This window comes from Onychostruthus taczanowskii, unplaced genomic scaffold, assembly GCF_017590055.1.
Source record: "Onychostruthus taczanowskii isolate IOZ18803 unplaced genomic scaffold, ASM1759005v1 scaffold101, whole genome shotgun sequence".
Lineage (NCBI taxonomy): Eukaryota > Metazoa > Chordata > Aves > Passeriformes > Passeridae > Onychostruthus > Onychostruthus taczanowskii.
Window position 1 is genome coordinate 1,116,216 of NW_024496638.1, and position 19,589 is coordinate 1,135,804.

At 39.9% G+C, this 19,589-nt stretch overlaps 1 protein-coding gene across 2 annotated transcripts in view; it reads left to right on the plus strand.

Moving 5' to 3' along the window:
- SHANK2 (SH3 and multiple ankyrin repeat domains 2) overlaps positions 1–19,589 on the plus strand; it is a 242,700-nt gene that overhangs the window by 104,633 nt on the left and 118,478 nt on the right. For both annotated transcript variants that reach the window (XM_041411608.1, XM_041411618.1), the window contains one exon: positions 10,993–11,068. In XM_041411608.1, coding sequence (XP_041267542.1) covers positions 10,993–11,068 — 76 coding nt within the window. The remainder of the gene's footprint in view (positions 1–10,992; positions 11,069–19,589) is intronic.

Here is a 19,589-nt window from a genome sequence, read left to right on the forward strand (position 1 = left end):
TTTTCTTATTAGTTTATAGGCATTAAGCAGGGCACATAATGGAGTTTCAGGAATATGTCAGTCTTAGGAGAATTCATTTCCATATCACTGCTTGCTTCCAAGAATTAGTAATTTAAGCTTGCTGAAAACATTAGAAATTACAAATTTATTTTCCCATTCCAGCTTTTGTAACCTTTGGGGCACCTTGGAAATGGGTTTTGACATTTCTGTAACAATCAAACATACATTTTTATCATTAAATTTACAAGCTTAAAGCTCAGGTTCTTTTTGAGCTGCACAACTTTCATCCAGGTTTACTGCCTACCTTTGGTGTTTGCTGTGGTCCCTGGGATGCTGTTTGCACTCCCTGTGCCTCAGGTACCTCGTTCTCTAAATTGCAAAGCTTTTCTGAGGAGAAACTTCATGAATGTTGACCCTCAGCAATAAGCTGGTCTTTTATATGATCCATTTCAGGGATGATTTTCAATTCTATTTAGGCAATTTCATCCTAATTGCATGATTTGAATTATGTTTAATTTTTGTAATACTTGTATTACAAGTATTTATCCTACAATTGCATGTTCAGATATTATTCCAAATTTATGTAAAATCATACACTTTTGAAACCTTCACTGGATTTCGGGGATCCACTCTTCTATTTAACCAGTGTACAATTAAAAGCCATCTAATTTTCTAGTGAACCATTAATGAGGCTTTCAAAGTGTGTTATAAATAAAACTTCTTCAGTTTCTGTCAGAGAAGAACTCAAAAATCTTAACTTTGACAACAATTTTACTGTCACATTTACAGTAAATCCTTAATCTAGAGTCAACTAAGTGGTGAAAAATGAAACTTGAAAGGGCCTGGCTTGAGGTGTAGATAAAAGATTGTCAGATTTGAAAAGAAAGACCTACTTTCTGCTCCTTTTTGTGAAGACTTCAGCAGATGAAGAAAAGGTGAAATTGTAAGAACTAACAAACCAAAAGCCAACAGAAACGGTAATATGTATATATATTTTTCTTTTCAGGCTGATTTTTAGTATGATCTTTTAGTGTTCTTAATGGACACTTATGTCCCCTCTCCCTTTTTCCCCCTCGTTACGGTTTTTACAGCCTATGAATTTGAATGTAATTAATTAGACTTTATTCCCAGTAGTGGCTTGGTGTCAGCAAGGAGAACCCCAAGCAGGTAAAAGCCCCAGTTCTCCTGAGTGCTTCCTTTATACATGTTCCCAGTATAGATGGAGAGTGCTCAGCTGTAGTCTGGAAATACCACATTAATTATTTGAGAGGCCTTTTCCTGCAAGTGTATTTCCTCCTCCTCATTTTCTCCTGTTTGAGGTCTAATTGCAATGTTTATTGGCAGAAATTGCATTAATTTCAAATAGATTTGGCATGGGGGCTGCACATTGCTGGTGTACACACAGGTAGCACAGAGAGCCCATCTCCAGTCTGTGCTCCAGACTTTGGAGCAGCACTGTTTATTCAGCCACCTCCATTTTATATACAATGCCAAACACTTGGGGGGCATTTTCTGCAAAATGTTACACAGTCAAGCAGAACTTGACAAAAATTGTCATTAGAATTTGAAAGCTGTATTTTTTTCAGTGTTTTATCAGCTCATTCTTCAAGAGTAAGGGGAACTGGAAAAATAACAAGATGGTAACAGCAAGTTCAGATAGACTGAAATAACTAAATAACTTTCAAAATGTTTGTTCAGAATCACCAGCACAGTGCCTATTCCACAGCTTTTGGAATTTTCCTGTGGGATGTGAAGTAGGAGTAGGTTGAGTCCAAATCAGTGGGAATGTGGCTTGGGAAGGGTCTGGAGTATCAGAAGTGCCTGAGGGAGCTGGGAGGGGGGATGCTGGTTCAAGCTGGGGAAAAGGAGGCTCCAGGGGGACCTTCTGGCCCCCACAAGAGGGGGCAGCCAGGTGGGATCGGGCTCTGCTCCCAGGGAACAGGGATAGGACAAGAAGAAACAGCCTCAAGTAGTGCCACGGGAGGTTCAGTTTGGATATTAAGGAGAATTTCTTCATGGAAAGAGTTGCCAGGCATTGGAACATTGGTACTGGAGCCCAAGATATTTAACAGCCATGTGGATGTGGCACTTGGGGACATGGGTTAGTGGTGGCCTTGGCAGTGCTGGTGTGCTGGGAGAGCATTTTTACTCAGTGATCTCAGAGAGCCTTAATGATTCCATGATCTTATAGCTCTGTGACCAGTAGAGACCCAGCTGTGCCTGAGCTGTGTGCTGTGGTTGCACATGGATGTCTGCTATTGTATTGATCAGAAATTATATTCACATCAACTGTTTTAAGGCTCATTAGCCCTTTAAAGCAGATCAAAGCTTTCACTGTCTTATTACTCATCGAAATGACTCAAGTGAAGTCTCTTTGACCCGAGAGAAGTTTTCAGGTCCTGTGGATTTTCATGGCAAAACAAACGTGTGGCATCAACTCCATTTGTGTTTTGCAACATTTACTGTCTGACTTCATTGTGTGCTTGTTACGTGAGAAGTATTTTTACTGCATTTTCTGTTTTTTTTTTTTTTTTTCTCCATCTTATAAGCAGCAGAAGAGTGGGTTTAAAAAAAAATATAAAGCAGTATTGTTTTTAGAACACTGCAACAAAATATAGAAATGATAGCTGTGGCACATTTCTAATAGCTGGGCTGAATCATATTCTGTTCCTCTAATGGCATGCGTAATTGCTCCAGGTTTTCAGGCGTCCTTCAGCCGCACTTATTTAGATTAGTGACTGATGCATTTCCATGGAAACTTGCAGCAGGGAAAAAAAACCCTCTTGGTACAGCGTGGAACTGAAGGGACGTGGGCTTTGAGCCTGGTGTAAAATAAGGCTTCTTGCTTGTGGTCAGCTTGGTTTGGAGTTTTTGTTGTAGCTGCTCTCTGCAAAGGAAGAGGAGCGGGCAACAGCATTTTGTGTAGCAATTTGGAGTGCTTGCCAAATCCTACATTCCTTGATAAGCTTCAACTTTTTGAGTGTGGTTGAAGGAGTACATTTTGGAATGAAATGTCTGGGTGTTTTTCTCTGTGAGGATGGAGAAGCACCCAAACCCCAGGTAAGCTGGTGAGAAACTGGCTGGAAAGTCTAAGTCCAAGAATGAAGTTCATTTTGGAGGTGTTGTGCTGAGCTTTAATGAAGGATCGCTGAGTTTTGAAGTGCTAGTGGCAGGAATGGAAAGATTTCATAGGACCTCCATCACTAAAATGCCTGGAAAATATAATTATTTTTAAAAACTTTGCACAGTACTGTTGCTTTCCTCAATATCTGGTACAATCTATATATGCACTGCCTAACATATAATATCTGGTTTTTAGTGCTTTCTTAGAAAATTCGATTCTCAGCATTTTTTTTCTAATTTCCAGCAGTGTTTACGGTTGGAACATGGATTTTCAAATGCATTCATTTAAAGTAATTGCCCTTGTATGTCTACACAATGCTGTAAGGACAAGTATGTACCACACTTTTTAAAAGGTAGAAATAGTGTTGGATTTGGCACCTTTCCTGCTGCAATCATCCTAATTATGTGGAATACTGGTGTAGGTTTTCTAGGAGTAAGCTCTCAAACCAATGGTGATAGTTTCTTCTATTTGAAAATTAATTATCCTGTGGCCTGCCTCTGAATCCTGTGTTAGTTAGCAGTCATCAATGCAGAGTACCTCTAACCATATCTATAAATGATTTTGATTTTTTTATGTATGTTATTTATTTTATTATATCTGTACCTAGCCATATCTGTATATTCTGATACAGCACCACATATTCAGTTGCTAAAGTCTGGTACTCCTGTTAAAAGTGATGTGGTGTTTCTAAGTAAGTTTTCTTTTGCATTTTTGAATTTGTACTTGAATGTTGTATTTTAGACACATGCAACAACATGGCAAGGCAGGAATTCTTCCTGGTGAGCAGGGAACTTCCACATCCACAGCTCCTTGTTCCACCCTCATCTTCCCCTCCCTGGTCCTGTGCAAACCTGGGTACCAGATTGCTCAGCACCATCCTACTCTATTTGTTTGCTGTGACTGGAGTTCTAACATTAAGTTAGAAGTTATTCTGAGACCCTTACAGTGGAAGTTGTGAAGCGTTCCTCTGTTTGTTGGGCTTTGGTCGTGTTTGGTCATTTTCACTGTGTTATGCACAGTGAAAATCAGACTGAGAAGTTCACATGCACGATCAAGGCAGAGGAAAAACAAAAGGCAGTGCTGTGGTGAAAAAGATGGTGAGGTTCTAGGAACTTCCCACGTATCTCCCATGTTCAGCAGCTTCTTATGTATTCAAAATTTTATCTATTATTGAAGGCAGAGAATTTGACAGATCATTGATCCTGAGTACAGCTGGCGAAGATTTAAACTTGAATGGAGCTTCTTGTAAGGGAGGAAATTGAGGGGAAACATTTGTATCACCATTGATGATAAAAGTCCATAATAACTCTTGCTGAAACTTGCTGTACATGAAAATTAATGATTTTTGAAATTGAATAGAAGAATGGCTTTCCAGCGCCTGTTTTTCCTTACTCAGCCCAAAATAATTCCCCATCTGTTCTTTCCAACTCAGAGTGCTCAATGACCTTCTCACAAGCAGTTGGTTGTCTTTGTGGCACTGTAAACATGTCTCAGGTAGGAACAATCCCTGTCATGCTGAGCAGACCACAGCTCCTGCCACACAAGCAAATGCAGAGTTGCTTCACAAACCTCTAATGGAATTTCCCTAAATTTAATGCAAAGTCTCTCTGTCAAGGCAAAGTCATTAAGCCAGCTTTCACCTGGCACCTGCCCTTTGCTACAGGCCATCATTCTGGGTTATGCTGCTGCCATCAGTAAGAACACTGATATTTGCAGGCAATATTTGAACTATTTGCTGGGAGGATGAAAAATGTGAAATACGGCGTTATGATTAAAAACATTCGTACCCTGAGTCAGTTCTAAAGAACTGGAACATTACACCACCTGAGCTTTGTAAGTGAACAAACCATCCTGACCTTCAGGATAAATAACATTTGCAACAGATGATAGTGCCAGCAGGCAGCTCATCAAGATTTCTTTGTTCTCCCTGAATTTGAAAAACAAGATGCCTTTATTTATGTGTGCAGGAGCACTTTGGGATTGACATGGAGAGGTGGTTTTTATGAGGCAGATGTACATATTGTCAGGCCACAAGTACAGGTTAGGCAAAGTGCACCAAAGTTGCTTTGTTTTGGCCAGACTTGGTAAAAGCTGGGTATTTCAGCAAAAATCAGACTAGGTGGACCAAAGCCATGTTCAGCTGCTAGAAACTCTGAGGTCAACATCCAGCTTTTTATGAGCTCTTCACTCCTTTGCTTTCAGATGCATTTTACTCTGTTAGGCAAAGAGGGGGGGAAAAAAAATCTGTCCTCTGCCAATTGATTTCCTTTTATGAGATCACCCAGGGCTGTGTCTGTGCCTGTCCCAGACAGAGTGGCTTAATCCTCTGCATTAGCTGAGACCATGGACACAGAGCTGCCATGGATGGCTTGGAAATGAGAGGCAGAGGGAATGGAGACCCTCAGAAACCAAACAGGAGAACTTAGGGAAAGCTCATGCAACCATTACCACATTTTGAAAATATTCTGCAAATGAGGGAAGAGCTGCAGAATCCCAGAATAGTATAAAGAGCTGGTAAAGTTGTCAGGACAGTAAGAAGCAAGTGCTTCCACAACTTCTTGCTGGGGTTTTATTTTTCAGGTATAAGTAAGCTTTTTGTTAAATTAAAGGGAAAACTGATGACATGGGAAACACTGTTCTTCCATAACTGCCTCTCCAGCAGGTCCAAGTTGCATATTTCAGTTATTAAGGTTTCCCTTGCAAACAAACTTGCTGATTCACTCCATTGATCAGCCATTTCAGCGTCCTTTGTGGGTAAATGAATTCACTGCATTCCAGCTAATCTTCCTCTAAGGATGAAGGAGGGAATCAACACTCAGTCTTCCTTTCTTTTTCTGAAAATAAGATTTAGTAGGGAAAAAAAAAAAAAAAAAAAAAAAAAGGAAAGCAGAAGGACATCCAAGGATTTGCTATTCCACTCAAGTTATCCTTGAGACATTTTTATGCTTATTCTCAAATCTGAAAAACTTCAAAAACCACATAAGATTTGCTATTTCTCAGCTTTAACGGAAAGAAAAATTGGTTGAGAACATCACATCAACTGAACACTGCGACTTAAAAAACCCCAAAACATCCACATACTGAAAGAGAAGAAAGTGAACCATGAATTAAAGGTTTTCATTAATTTCCCATTTATAATGCCTTCATCATGTGCTTATTTTCTCTTGATGCTCACAGTTTATCCCTTCATATGAAGCATCAATGTTTTTACCTCAGATTTGCAAAGATATGAAAAGGATAGTGAAGTTTCTTCTGAATCCTTGGGTGGTACATACCTGCAGATTTCACTTTCATGAGTTTTTATAACCCTTTATCAGAATCAATGATCAAACACTTAATAGAGAAAATTTCCATTTCTATTTCTTCATCCCATTTTTGGTACATTTTTTAGAATCCATAATTCTGCTCCACATTATTTGGAGGAGGATCCCTGAACTTCATCTTTCCTATGGCTGAAATGAAATGCTCAAAGGAAGCAATAAGAAATGTCGTGTTAAACAATTGTATCATAGTCTGGAAAAAACTCACTTATCACCATTTTAACGTACCATATTCAGATTTGATGAATCTCCATTTTCTAATGGGAAACAGGATTAAGTAAAATAAGTTACTGAGACTTCACAGTTTGTGGTATGAAGAGTATTTTTATCTTTTAATGTGATTATTTTCTGGAGCATCATTTGGTATGGCAGATATTTTGGATATACTTGGGATAGAAAAATGTGTGCTCTCCTTAGTGATGTTTTCAATCCCATGAACTTTTTCTCCACTTTTTCTTATGGCCAAATTTGGATCAATTTAAGGAAAAACTCATAAGACAGGAGCCCTGTCTTGTTGCAAACCAGTACAAGTGTCCTTGAATAGTGAATATCTGCTGACTTTATTATTAGACTGCTTTCCTCAGCTTTGAATGGTTTAACCCAGCATAAATGGTTGGGAAAGGGTTTTTCCTCCAGGAAGTGGAAGGTGCAGAGGGAAGGCCTTTAACTGCCACTGTTTTGGGTGTTGTACCTGCAGAGTGCTGTACCTGAGCTGCTCTGGCAGAGAACATCTATAAATGTCTGTTGGAAGTGAAACATCTCCCAGGGCTGTCACTGGGGAAGAGGGAAGGAAGAAGGAAAAGCTGCATGTTTTGGGGTGGGGATAAAACCCACCTTTACCCACGAGTGGTATCTGGGGAGAGCCTGCTGCTCTCTTGCCTCCCAGTATCACAGCACAAATTCTGCTGTAGCACTCCTGTTTCCTCTGTTCATCCTGTGGACATGCTGGTGACTCGGATCCTTTCCTAGAGTGCTGGCAGCTCTGACAGCATCCCTGCTGGCAGAGCATCCCGTGCAGTTTCCTTGGAAACACGGCGCTGAAATGCCCTGCCAGGAGCAGCAGGGAGGAGACAAGGAGTGGAGACAGTTGCTTTGGGATTTTTTTCCCCCTCTGTGGGAAATCTTGGATAACTAACTAATATGATTAAGTAGAAGTTGTTTATTGTATATATTATGTACTTATTTATACATTCTAACTTTACTGCACACGCTGATCACGCATCTCTTGATTGGTGTCTCTATCTTGTTCACACGTTCTGCATGCACTTCTCAGAGTATGTGATTGGTTACAGTCCAGGTGTTTCACAGCTCTCTGTTATCTAGTTATCTATCTCTGTTATCTAGTTCTTGTGGTCTTGGTATTCTGTTTCTCAGCCTCTTTCTTAATTTAGCACAATTTATGTCTTAGTAACCTTGACAAATTCCAGAGGGTGTTGATGAGAATAACTAGAAATGGTTTGGCTGGGGCACACAGTGGCCTAGATCTTGCAAATACTTTGCAACAGCCCTCCTAGTTCTTTAGCTTCCAAAGCAATATCAAATATGTAAGCAACCTGGTCCAAGCAGGAGCGTCAGTGTGGGAGTCGGGCTGGCTGCTGGAACAGGTCCACAATTGTGATGTGGGCTGAAACAGTGCACAAGTGGCCTAACATGAATGGTTTAGAGTCCAATATTTATTTCTTGCTTTTCATGGCAGTGATCTTTGAACTTTTGAAAATGTCTGCAAGATCTGTTGGAGTCTTGTGGTCACTTTTTAGACTGAGACAGACAATCTACAGGAAGTCCTACGTTTATTTGGAGGAAAGCCCTCTCTGCTGCTGAGGTAGAGAAAGGAGGAAATGTTTTCCACCTACACTTTCTCAGTGCTCACCCCTCTTTGAACTCTATAAATTACATTCTGGAAGGGCAGGGTTTGAGCCTGTTGCTTACTGAGATGTCTGCAACAATAAATGATTCTAATAAAGAAACAGCTGGGGCTTTATTATTTTGATTGCCACTATTGCCAAGGGCACACAGCTTATTTCTGCTGCAGTTCCACAGGCTTCAGTGGAAAATTGACCAGGAAAAAAATGTTGTGTGGTATTTACTCTGGTAAAATATGGGCTTTTCAAAAGATCTAGAAATTTCAAGTGATATCCCGATGTTTCTGTCTTTTGTCAATGTAAAGGAAACTGGACTGTTTTTGCAATCCCTAGCATTATGTTCTACCTCTTAGAAAAACTTTCTGAACTGATCCAACTTCATGTAGTGACTTTTCATCTGTGGTGACAGATATTCCTTTCAGTAAGAATGCAGTATTATTACAATAATTATCTTTATTAAAATAAAACTGCTAAATAATGTGTTTCTAGACCTTCATGTCCATATCTTCTTGCTGGTCTTTCTAATCTGTCTGCAAGAAGTTTAAGAAGAAATCCTCAAAAAATTCTGTGGGTAAAAGCTTCTTATATAATGATGGGCTTGTTAGTGTTAGGCGGTCCTAACTTACTGCAAAGCATTTTGAGAAAGAGTTCTAGTCTTAAGAAAACCTAGGACATAAGAATGGGTACAAATCCAGGGAAACCTGGAGCTAACCCCTTGGTTCAAGTATACCTATAACAGTGTTACTGTGCTATATTTGGTTTGAATTCAGAACAGCATTTGTTAGGCATTTGCCTATTATCCCGGTAGGTTCCAGCCTATGGGTGCTTTGTGTTCTTTTGTCAAGTCAGACAATGGAATCCTTTTCCTTTTTCAGTCCCCAGTTCGGTCTGATGGCAGATTCCTGGTCCCCCCTGTCCCTGCTCCTGGGTGTCTGTGCTCATGCTGTGTGATAGGGCAGCCTGGAATCTGTGTTGGAGGTGAGGGAAAGAGGGTAATTAGGGAGCTTAACACAGCAGCCTGGGAAACTGCCACTCAGCCTCGAGTTCAGTGCCTTGCAAGGCTTCTGTTTTCCCAAATAATCCCTGACTGCACACAGAGGAGTGGGGGGAAACAGTGGGGTGGCAGAGCCAGGGAGCCGACCCAAGCTGCAGCTGAAGAGTGCTGGCTCTGCAGTCCTGAGGAGCTGAACAAAGCTCTCTGTCTTGCTGTGCCTTCCCATCCCTCCCACCCACTTTGTATTCCTTATAGCACTGAAATATCATGCTATAGAAAACAGATTCTGCAGGGGGAACATCTGGCTCCTTAAGGCTCAAGCAGTTGGTTTAGAATTTCAAAATGTTCTTCATCATGATTTATTTCTTGTAATCATTGCTGGGGGACTTCTGAGAACAGGTCAAGGGAAAACTCAAAGTGGACTCCAGGTTTATGATTTTCTGTGTTTCTTCTGTTTATGTCTCTTGGTATGAACCTGATTTTTAGAGTGGCATGAAAAAAAGAATGTTGCTTGATGGGGAACAGACTGCAATTTGTGCAGTAGGAGCAGGAATTTTGGGTAAAGGAAAGGCCTTTTAGGCAGAAAATACAGGTTGTAGGTGAGTGACAAGGGGACAAAATAAACTATCAAGTAGAGTTCATATTATAATAGGAATTTTCTCCCTCTCTGGCCATCCTGTAGGATGGATGCTGGCTGGTCTCCACAAAATATATATAAATGTAAATATTTTTGGTTTTTCCTAATACTGCTTTTCTTGGGCCTTGCCAATTGGTACACAGCTCTGAAGAAACAAATTTCTTACTCTTTTAGCCAGCTGCAACCTTCATGTACATTTCCAGCTGGAATTTCCCTGTATTATGGGTGTGTTTGTATTTATGCCTCCAGCTGGGGGCATGATCCAGTTACATGTCAGATGCACGGGTTAAAACAGGGAAATAAGCATTTTCCCCACCCTTCCTCCCAAGGTCTGCCTCCCAGGACTTTCTCCTGCTCCTTGGCTGTGTTCAAAGCCCTTCCATCCTGCTCTGATGTTCTTTTTCTCTCTGCAGGCTTGGTCATTTGACAGCACCAATCTCTCAGTCATTTGTACCATCCTTAAAAACTGTGCCACAGAGGTGCTGAGCCTTGAGGGCTCTGGCTGGCTTGGAGAATCAATAAAATCTGTTGGGATTGTGTCAGACTGTCCTTCCATGGAGAGTCCCTCAGCCTGGCAGATGAGACTTGGATGGTCATAATCGAAACCAGAAACTTTTCCATCCTATTTTTGATGTCTCTTAGCCAAACCAAAGATGATTTCATTGGAGGACCAGCCTGTAGTTAGGCAAAAAAATATTGATTTGCATATTCTGGCTATTTTCCCAACCTTTCTGACATCTATTGCAGATTTTTCTTTCTTTCTTCTTCTGTTTTGCCTCTTAGCCATAAAAGACCCAAATATTGAACACAAAAGTTTTTGCCACTGAGAATGTGAGTGGAGCTTTAAAACTTGTGAATGATGTGATTCATGATCTCCAAGAAGTTCTCCTTATTCACTTGATGTGTCTGATGCCATAAAGGAATATCTCCAAAGCCAACCATTATTCCAAAATTCCTTGAAACTACGTTCATTCACTGTGAGGGAATATAAACAAATACTTCAGCACTTGATTAAGAAATACTGAAGTATTGAAAATTCTTTTTTCTCTGTGCAGAAACACGAACAGATAGAACAAAGAAGCTGTTTAGACACTACACTGTTGGATCCTATGACAGCTTTGATGCTTCAAGGTAAGAATTTTTCCTTTTGGTTGCAATCTGTTTACAAAACCTTCCCAGGTTTTATTTAATTGCTACTTTTGGTTTAGGCTTTGGAGGGAAAGAGGGAAGCAGATCACTAAACAGAACTTCTGAGGGTACCATTTTACTTCTAAATTGGTTTTTATTGCAGTTTTCTTTGTTCATATGGGATGGGTGTGGAAAATTCGGGAGCAGTGAAGTCATGAGTTTTACTGTTTTGTTTTGGGAGTGGTGAAAGAGATTTGTTGTTCTGAACAGTAACTTTGGAACCTGAGTAGAACTGAAGCTGCTGGAAATGAGAAATCAGATTATTTATTTATGGAGAATTCATGATTTTTAAGCAGGTTCTTCTCCCCCATGGATATATCTTGAACATACAGGTGACTGCTGGTAGAAAGGATGACCTTCAAAACACAGAACCTTGGTTAGGTTTTGGTGTCTTCTTGAGGAAGTTTTGGTGGCATACTGGAACTATTACACTTTCCTCCTGAATGTCCAACTACAATTACAGCTTGGGTTTGTTTTTTTCGTTTGCAAGGAAACCACATTTATTGTAGGAGAAAAACTCTGAAATGTGTAAAGCAACGGCAGCGTTTCATGTGACACAATACTTAAAAAAAAAAAAAGGTAACTGTTGGTTTTGTTCTGTGATCTTAGACTTTGTTCTGAGGTTCAGACATAGCTTCTATGTGAGGTGAAGAATTTGGGGAGGGAGTTCCCAGTTGGACAGGATGTGATTGACTGGGGGAGTCTGCTGACAGTAATGTTGCTGAGAAAAGCTGTGAGCCCATACTCTGAGACAAGCTTTGCAGAGCAGACTCAGTGGTTACTGGGGACATTTGCAGTGAGAAGAGTTGGCTTTTTGCAAGGTTATTTGTGTGATCATTAGTCTACAAAATCCATATCCTTGTCTCTGTGTTTCACTGTGAATGGATAGGGTTGTTTCTGCAAAGGAGAGAAGCTGTGTCGTGCTGCATGTTGCTTCAGAGATGTCAAATAATTCTACTTGGAAACCTCCTGCTACTTTCTAACAACAGTTTTGGGTTTGTTTTTTTTTTCCATTAGGAAATATCAATTCCATCAAAACCTTCCTTTCCCCTTTTTTTTTTTTTTTTTTTTTCCTTGCAGGAGGGGGTTGTTGGTTTATTTCTCTCTTGTTTTGAAGTTTTTTTTCTAAAGGTATTGGGTTTGTCCAGTGCAACAGTAAAGCTCTCAAAAATATATATCTTACCTGATTCAGGACTGAGCAGGAGAGATAATCAGGAAAAAAATGAACTTTTTACAGCCTTATATAAATTAGTTAGGAAGTGTGTCTGCAGTTGATATCTATTAATTGTCTGAGTAAAGAGAGGGACAGCAACAGAGTTCTCCTGACAAGGTTTGGAAGAAAACTCTCCTTGAGTTTCCACAGAGAATCTAAGACTCAGTGGATCCATTTGGAAGGGTAATAGTGGAAATTAAGAGGAAAAGGTAGGAGAAGGCAGAATTAATATGAAATTCTAAGAAATGCAGTGGAAAGGTAGACTTGTTTAGGACATTTTTTTTCAGCAAAGAATAGTAAATCTAGAATTTACTATTCTAGAAATCTAGAAAGTAAAGTAACACCAGGAAAACTAAAAAAACCAATAACACACCAAGTTGTGTTTCAGGTACCTGACTGAGGCTGCAAATCAGCTGTTTGTACCTCTGAACGATGATTTTACTGGTGCTTGTGCATTGCTGCTAAAGCAAAGAGAATTTGCATTTCAGAACCTGTCTGGAGATTAATGTCTCTTGGTGGTACATCCAGATTTAATTCCTCACAAGGGCTTCCTCAGGAAGGGGAATTATTCAAAGAGGCAAACAAGGTGTGAAAGTGAGAGCAATTTTTGATATTGCCAGATTTGTATTGCTTTGATTACTTTCTCTGTTATCATTTCGTATCAAAGTCGGGGAAGAATACATTAGAACAGATTTAATCCTGGCAGCAAAGGTTTCATAAACATTTGTCAGAAGGCAATTGTGCCTCTGTGCTAAGAACAGCTCTGAATCCAAAGTACTAACAAAGCTGATCCAGTTCCTTTCCAGAGACGTGTGGGGGAGTGAGGGGAAGTGTCTGCTCCCTTCCCTCTTTCCTTCTCCCTCCCAAAGGGCAAAAATTGCTGAGTAGAAACACTCTGTTCAGAAATCTATATTAATGGGCTTATTCACATGCAGGAAAATACATTGTACATGGCATTTTTCATCTTGAGGAAAATGTGCAGCTTGAGTAATGAAGGTTCATTAAATCCTATTTCAGCTTTGCATAAGAGATCAGTTACCCATACATTAACTTTGGAAAAATGGGGAGGATGCTTACTAATGTGGAGAAAGACAGTGAGACTTGCTTGCCTGTGCAAATAGTCACTAAATATCATACAAATATAATATAGCATTTGAAACTACCAGGTCTGATGTATTATCTGCCTTAAATACTGATGACATGTCCTCAAAAAGGAAGAATTTCTTCTTAATGTCTGTCCTCTTTCAATTTAAATCCCCACTCCTTGTCCTAAAGAGCAGATACACCACTGAAACTGCGAGGAGATAATGCAGAATTGCTGAAGTGAACATCTCTGAAGTTTTCTGTCTTTCCTGGATTTGTCAGCAGTTAATTAAAATGAAATTAGTAGTCAGGTGTAAATGAGTTAATTGATCAAGGTTGAATTCCAGTTCAATAATTGAAAGTATTGCTAAGGCATAGAATGGATGTTTGAATTTTAAAAAAAAATCTTTCTTTTTTAAACCTTTAGGTATTACCATTTTTTATCTGCTTTTTAACTGAAGTAAGGAAATTGGTTAATTCTTTCAAGGTGGGACAGTGGATTGTTCAGTCAGGAAAATATGTGGAATAAATTAGTTGTTTAATTTCAAATGTAAAATGTTATCACCCTTTTAAATGGAAAGGGACTGTTAATACAGTGATAACTTTTATACTCTGGAGACATAAATTATATGAGACATAGTGTGATGCTATGTAAAAATTATGAACTTGGTGTGATGGAAAACATGATCCATTGCCCCCATGAGTTTGGGAACTTTAGGACACGACAGCGGAAACTTTTCCTACTGCATTCATTGCATCATCTCCCACCCCCAGCAGAACAGGGCAGCAGCAAAAGTCAGTAACACAGCTGAATGCCAACATCAGTTTAATCAAATCTGCACATGAATGGGAGGTCTCCTGTCTATTCTGTGTCTTTCTTCACAGAGTTATTGACTTTCACATGGGGGTTTTCTCCAGACTCTTTAACTGGTTCCAATCCCTGCATGGCAGAAGTTTTCCTGGTGCCAGCAGTATTAAGGAGCTCACAGGAGAGGACATGATGACAAATAACCTTTTCCAAAGGCTGGTTGCTACCACATTAATGACAGGACCAAATTGATTTGCCTTGTGGTTTTTGTTCTGTTTTTCTGGAGGAAGAGAAAGAGGAAAACAGGATGGTGTAATCTGTAAGAAAACTTAATTAAAGTCTTAATTCATTCACCCTACTGTCCCTACTTGGAAGTCAGGTGGCAACATCCATGTCCCATGAACAGAGAAGCTGACAGGGGCAACTCTTCAAAAGCCAATTTACATACAAACACCTAATAAAAAACTGAGATTCTTCTCAGAAGTTCTTTCCAGGCCATTCTCTGTTGCTGTTATCATCTGTGCTGTTGGATAGAGCAGCATAAGATTTATTCCTGAGCAGCTCAGAGAGACTCCTTGGCACAGCTGGAGCTGTCTGCCCCTGCAACTCAGCATGCTGTGGAGAGCTTGGTTATATTTTTCATTTTTTTAGCCCACAGAATGTGCCTGTTGGATACCTTTGTCCCAAAGCTGTGATGTAAGTGGTGCTGTCTTGGTGGTTCAAGCATTAGGTGTGTTCCACACCTATTTTAGTGGAAGTTCTCAGTCCTATGCAGAAATACTTTCATCTCGTTTCATGTGGATATTTTACATAAATAATCCTGCCTCTAGAGAAGTGCAGTTGCTCATCTCTTTAAATATAGATTTTTAAATAATAAAATATAGATTTGAAACAGATTGAAAGTTTTAGTGGAATTCGGGCCATTGCAAGTGGTGAGGAATGTAAGACTGATGTGAAGCAAAGGGATTTTCTCCTCTGTTATGGTGGCCCCGTGTCCCTGGGGTGGGGAATTTGGCTTATGTGCTTGCTGAGTGCTGCTTGCTTGGCAGCAATCCACTAAATCCTGGCAAATGGATTGCAAAAATTGAGGGAAGGTATAAAATATAAAAGTATTATATTTTATATCCTGCTTCCACATTTTCATGTTGGTTCTGCCTGGGCAGAACAGTGAGAGAAGTGTTGTTACATGGAAAATAAATGGGATTTTCTGAATTGGAGTAAGAACTAGATGATATGGGATTGGAACAGAATGATCCTTAAGGATCATTTCAACCCAAACCATTCTAGGATTCTGTGAACTGCTCTTTTGTTTGTTTGTTTGTTTTGTGTTGGATATCACCAGTTCCACTGTACTAACGTTTCCTGGGAAGTCTGTACTGTTCAAGAGATCTCTTGAAGGAAATGGGAATAAGGAGATTATGATGGTTATCTTCACTCTTAACAATAAATCCACAATATGGGATTGACATATTGATAATAAGTGGAAGGTGATTTTACAGCTGTTTTTACCTGCAGGCATATATTTTAAACATAGTCCTTGGTTTCCACTGGTGGAAATAACTAAAACCAGCAGCATTTTAACTTCTTTTACCTATACACATGGCTCAGTTTTTTGCCTAGAAGATGATAACAAAAATATCTGAGTATGCTTGTCATAGTAATTAAATATAACCCCGTGAGACAGTGATGTGGTTACATCTGAAAGCTCTCTGTGATTTTAAGGATTTAAAAATCTCTGCAGATGTGATATCACGGTTCTTTTGGGCACAGAGAATGGTCAGCACGAGCCAAATTGTAGGGAAAAAAAGTATGTAAAATGTTTTTTGTGCATGTAATCTCACCTGATGTCTAAAGGTATTTTGTTGGACTTGCCTGTTGTCTGTTCTGAATTAATTAATTAACTGTGAGTATAACAGCCTGATAGCACTGAGCTGCTCTTAATGTGAGGCAGAAAGGCAAGGGTAGCTCAGTCTTAATACCTTGTGCCTCATTAACTTGAAGAGCATAATTTGATGCAATTTGAAGAATTGCATATGTATTTAAGCCATAATTAACGCATTGTAGCCTCTGTGGAGCAGGTGGAGATGTAAAATGTGAAGTTTTTAATTTATAGTTATTCAGTTTCTAACGGAAATTCCTTTGGTTGCTAATAAACAACTTTGCATTTTGCCTCCCCTGCTGTTGTGTGATGCCACGATGGAGCTTTTTGTGCTGGTGGCAAATATTGAAAGGAATTGCTGAAATAGGAAGTAAAAAGGGGGTGTGTGTGTGTGTGCATCTGAATTGTGGTGCCTCTCCATCTAAAACTGTACTATAATTGCACTATTAAGGTCTAATACAATTATGGTAAGATGCAAAACACTACTGTGAGTGATAAAAGTTTCCATTAGCTTCTAAGTGCATTTTTAAGTTCTTTGCTGCCTTAACAGTGAAGTTTGCTCAACCCACTTCAGTAAGATTCCAGCTTTTAGCAGCTAATGGTTTGGTAACTAATGACTAAAATGTGTCAGGCATGTTCTGGACTACATGTTTGCCTCAATTTTTAGTGATAAGTGTTAGCAAAGAGAGATCAAGGACTGAGAAAAAAAAAATACACAGCCTTTCCCAGATGTAGAATTACAATGTGCCTTCTGAAAAACTTTTAGAAAATTACCTGGACTAGTGCTAGTCCAGACTTAACTGTGTGCCTGGGGTAGAGAAGCTGCTGCTTGCAAGGGCTGGGATTTGGGGGCTGTGCCATTTCCTGCACAGTAATTGGTACTCCCAGGCTCAGCAGGATTTCCTCTGCAACTCCTCCGGCCGGATGCTGGAGGACAGCATGGATTTAAATGTCACCACTGAAAGCAGCAGCCTGTGTCCTGTGCATGAGGGGGAATAAAGTGATTTTTTTTTTTCTTTAAATTAGAATAAAGGAAATGAAAAAAGAAAAGAAAAAGGAGTGGAGATGCAGAACAAGTTTGTGAGGGTGTGATACCAGGTTGGTTAGAAACAAGAGCCACATAATTAGAACAGAGGAAAACAGGAGATTCAAATGGGATTATTTTGGGGAGGGGGGAGAAAGGAAGAAAGGAGGATGATTAAGTTTCTAATAATTAGTATTTTTCATTCATGTGTCCCAGCCCCTGTGATGATTTAATTCCCTGCCCCAGGGCAACTTTGGCTGCCATTCTGTCACCTCATCACCAGATGAGCAAAGCCTCCATATGGTGCCTCTGGTTGGGAATGATGCAGTTGGAAGTTTTGGCAGCCCCAAATGGAACAAATAACTGGTGAGCTTGCACTGTGGGCTTGCCTCCAATGGGAGTGATCTAAACCACTCTTCCCCCCCTCACCACCTCTTTCAAGGCAGATTTTCACAAATATTTGTTGCATTTGGAGAATTTGATCTATGAGGCAACATTCTTAGGGTGGCTGGCAGGCAGTGTATGTGTTTTGTTCCTCTTGAAAGCTGAAATGACCTGAAATTGGAAAGGGGTGGATTTTCATGCTCAGTTTCTTTGGTGGTGCAAAAGGAAGATGTGAGAGGAGGGTGCCTTGTTCCTCCTGGGACAAACCAGATGTGCTAGAGCTCTGTTTCTTTAAGAAATGGAATTGAACCCAACAAAGAGGGAGCAGCTGAAGAGCAAACAATAGCTGGTGGTGGAGCATTCACCTAGACTAAAGGAGGCCTGGGCTTGAGTCCTGTGTGTGTCAGACTTAAATCCACAGCCTGAGCTGTGGCTGAATGCCAGGAACCTGCTGGACAGAGCAGGGCTTTATCCAAGCCCTTTGAAAGTGTTCCCCTTTCCCTGAGCCAGGAGCAGATGCTCTCTCCATCCTCGTGGATGTTAGAGGGTGCTCCATGGGAATGATTGGCAGATGCACCGACTGAGTGGCTGGTGATGCTGCTGGGGCTCCCTGCTCTTTCTGACACAAAATGTCAGCCTGTTTTTGGAGAGATGATGTCTGACAAGCACTAAAATGTATCAACAAAGCTTGGCTTTAAGGGATAAGTGTTACACAAAAACTGAGTTCATAGCAAGTTTCTGAGCAGAGGAATAGTGAGTGTTGAATATATGCACTAAGAAAAAGTGGCTACTGCATCTTTAGGAGGAAAAAAAAAACCTGTTACCCATGTGTCTTCTAATTTATCTATTTTTTTATAGGGCCCAGATAACAGAATTAAGAGTTTGTTGCTCCAATTGAAAACCAGGGCTGATACTGAGTAGATTGTGGGAACCTTTAGACCAGCACATCCAAACCAGGAGCTGTTGCCCCTATGGCAGAGGTGGTTTACACCTCTACTGCAACCACTTCCAGCACCATCAATTCTGAAATGTATTAAAATTGGTGCATCTGAATTGACTTGAAATGATAAACCAACATTTTTACCTTGTCTCATGTACACATAAAATGCAAGCTTCATATTCCCAGAAATTTCACATCAGTGCAACCAACGAGCTGGATGTGAAAGGCAAGGGGGCAATAAAGACAGGTTCCAGTCCAGCATTCTTGTAATTAAGAGAAGTCATTGCCAATTTAAATAAAATTGTAAAGTCAGTGATTTTTTCACTGCTACCAGCATTTTGGGCTAAACTGGCCATGCTTTGACAGAATTGCTGAAAATAATGATGCTGGAGGCAGGAGAGCTGTTAAGATGGACATTTTGTCTTGCAGGTAAGCAAAATTTGGGGTAGACTTAAAATAACTCAAGAGCTTAGTGCAATTAGAGAAATGGAGAGGGAGAATATATTTCAGAAAAGAAGGTAGAGTTGCCACCTCCTTTCTGATGTTAATGAGACTGTGAAATAACGTGATTAGTCAGGATTTTTAAAGGGATATGTGAAAATTTAACTGTAATTCATGTCACCTTTACAGCTCTTTCATGCAAAATCCTAGAAAATCAAAGTTTCTCACTGTGCACTGTATTTTTAAAGGTCTTGGAGAAGAATAAAGATGTTTTCAGAAAAAACTTTATGCCTTTGGTGAGACCTCGTTTGTTTTGAGACAGAAATTCAAACTTGTAAGTTATATACTAAAGGCATAACATTTTTTGTCATAAAAATTTGCAGTGTGTTTAACATTGATTTAATCACTGTATTTTTCTGTACAATGCAGACTTATAAGTGAAATACCTCCATCTATAAAGCTGAAATGTACAGTCAGGGCTACTCACACTCCTTGTGGTCAGGGCTGTGCTTATTTTCCAAGGAATGCAGGACAGGAGGATGATAATTCCTCCTGGTCATCATAGCAGACAGGGTGTGATGGAAAACTTGAGGTTACCCTAAAACTAATCTGAAACTCATGTTTGTCATCAGTCCTGAAATCACCTGTTTCTTTCCCCTATTTTGTAGCTTATTTTCGTTTAGACTCTCTTG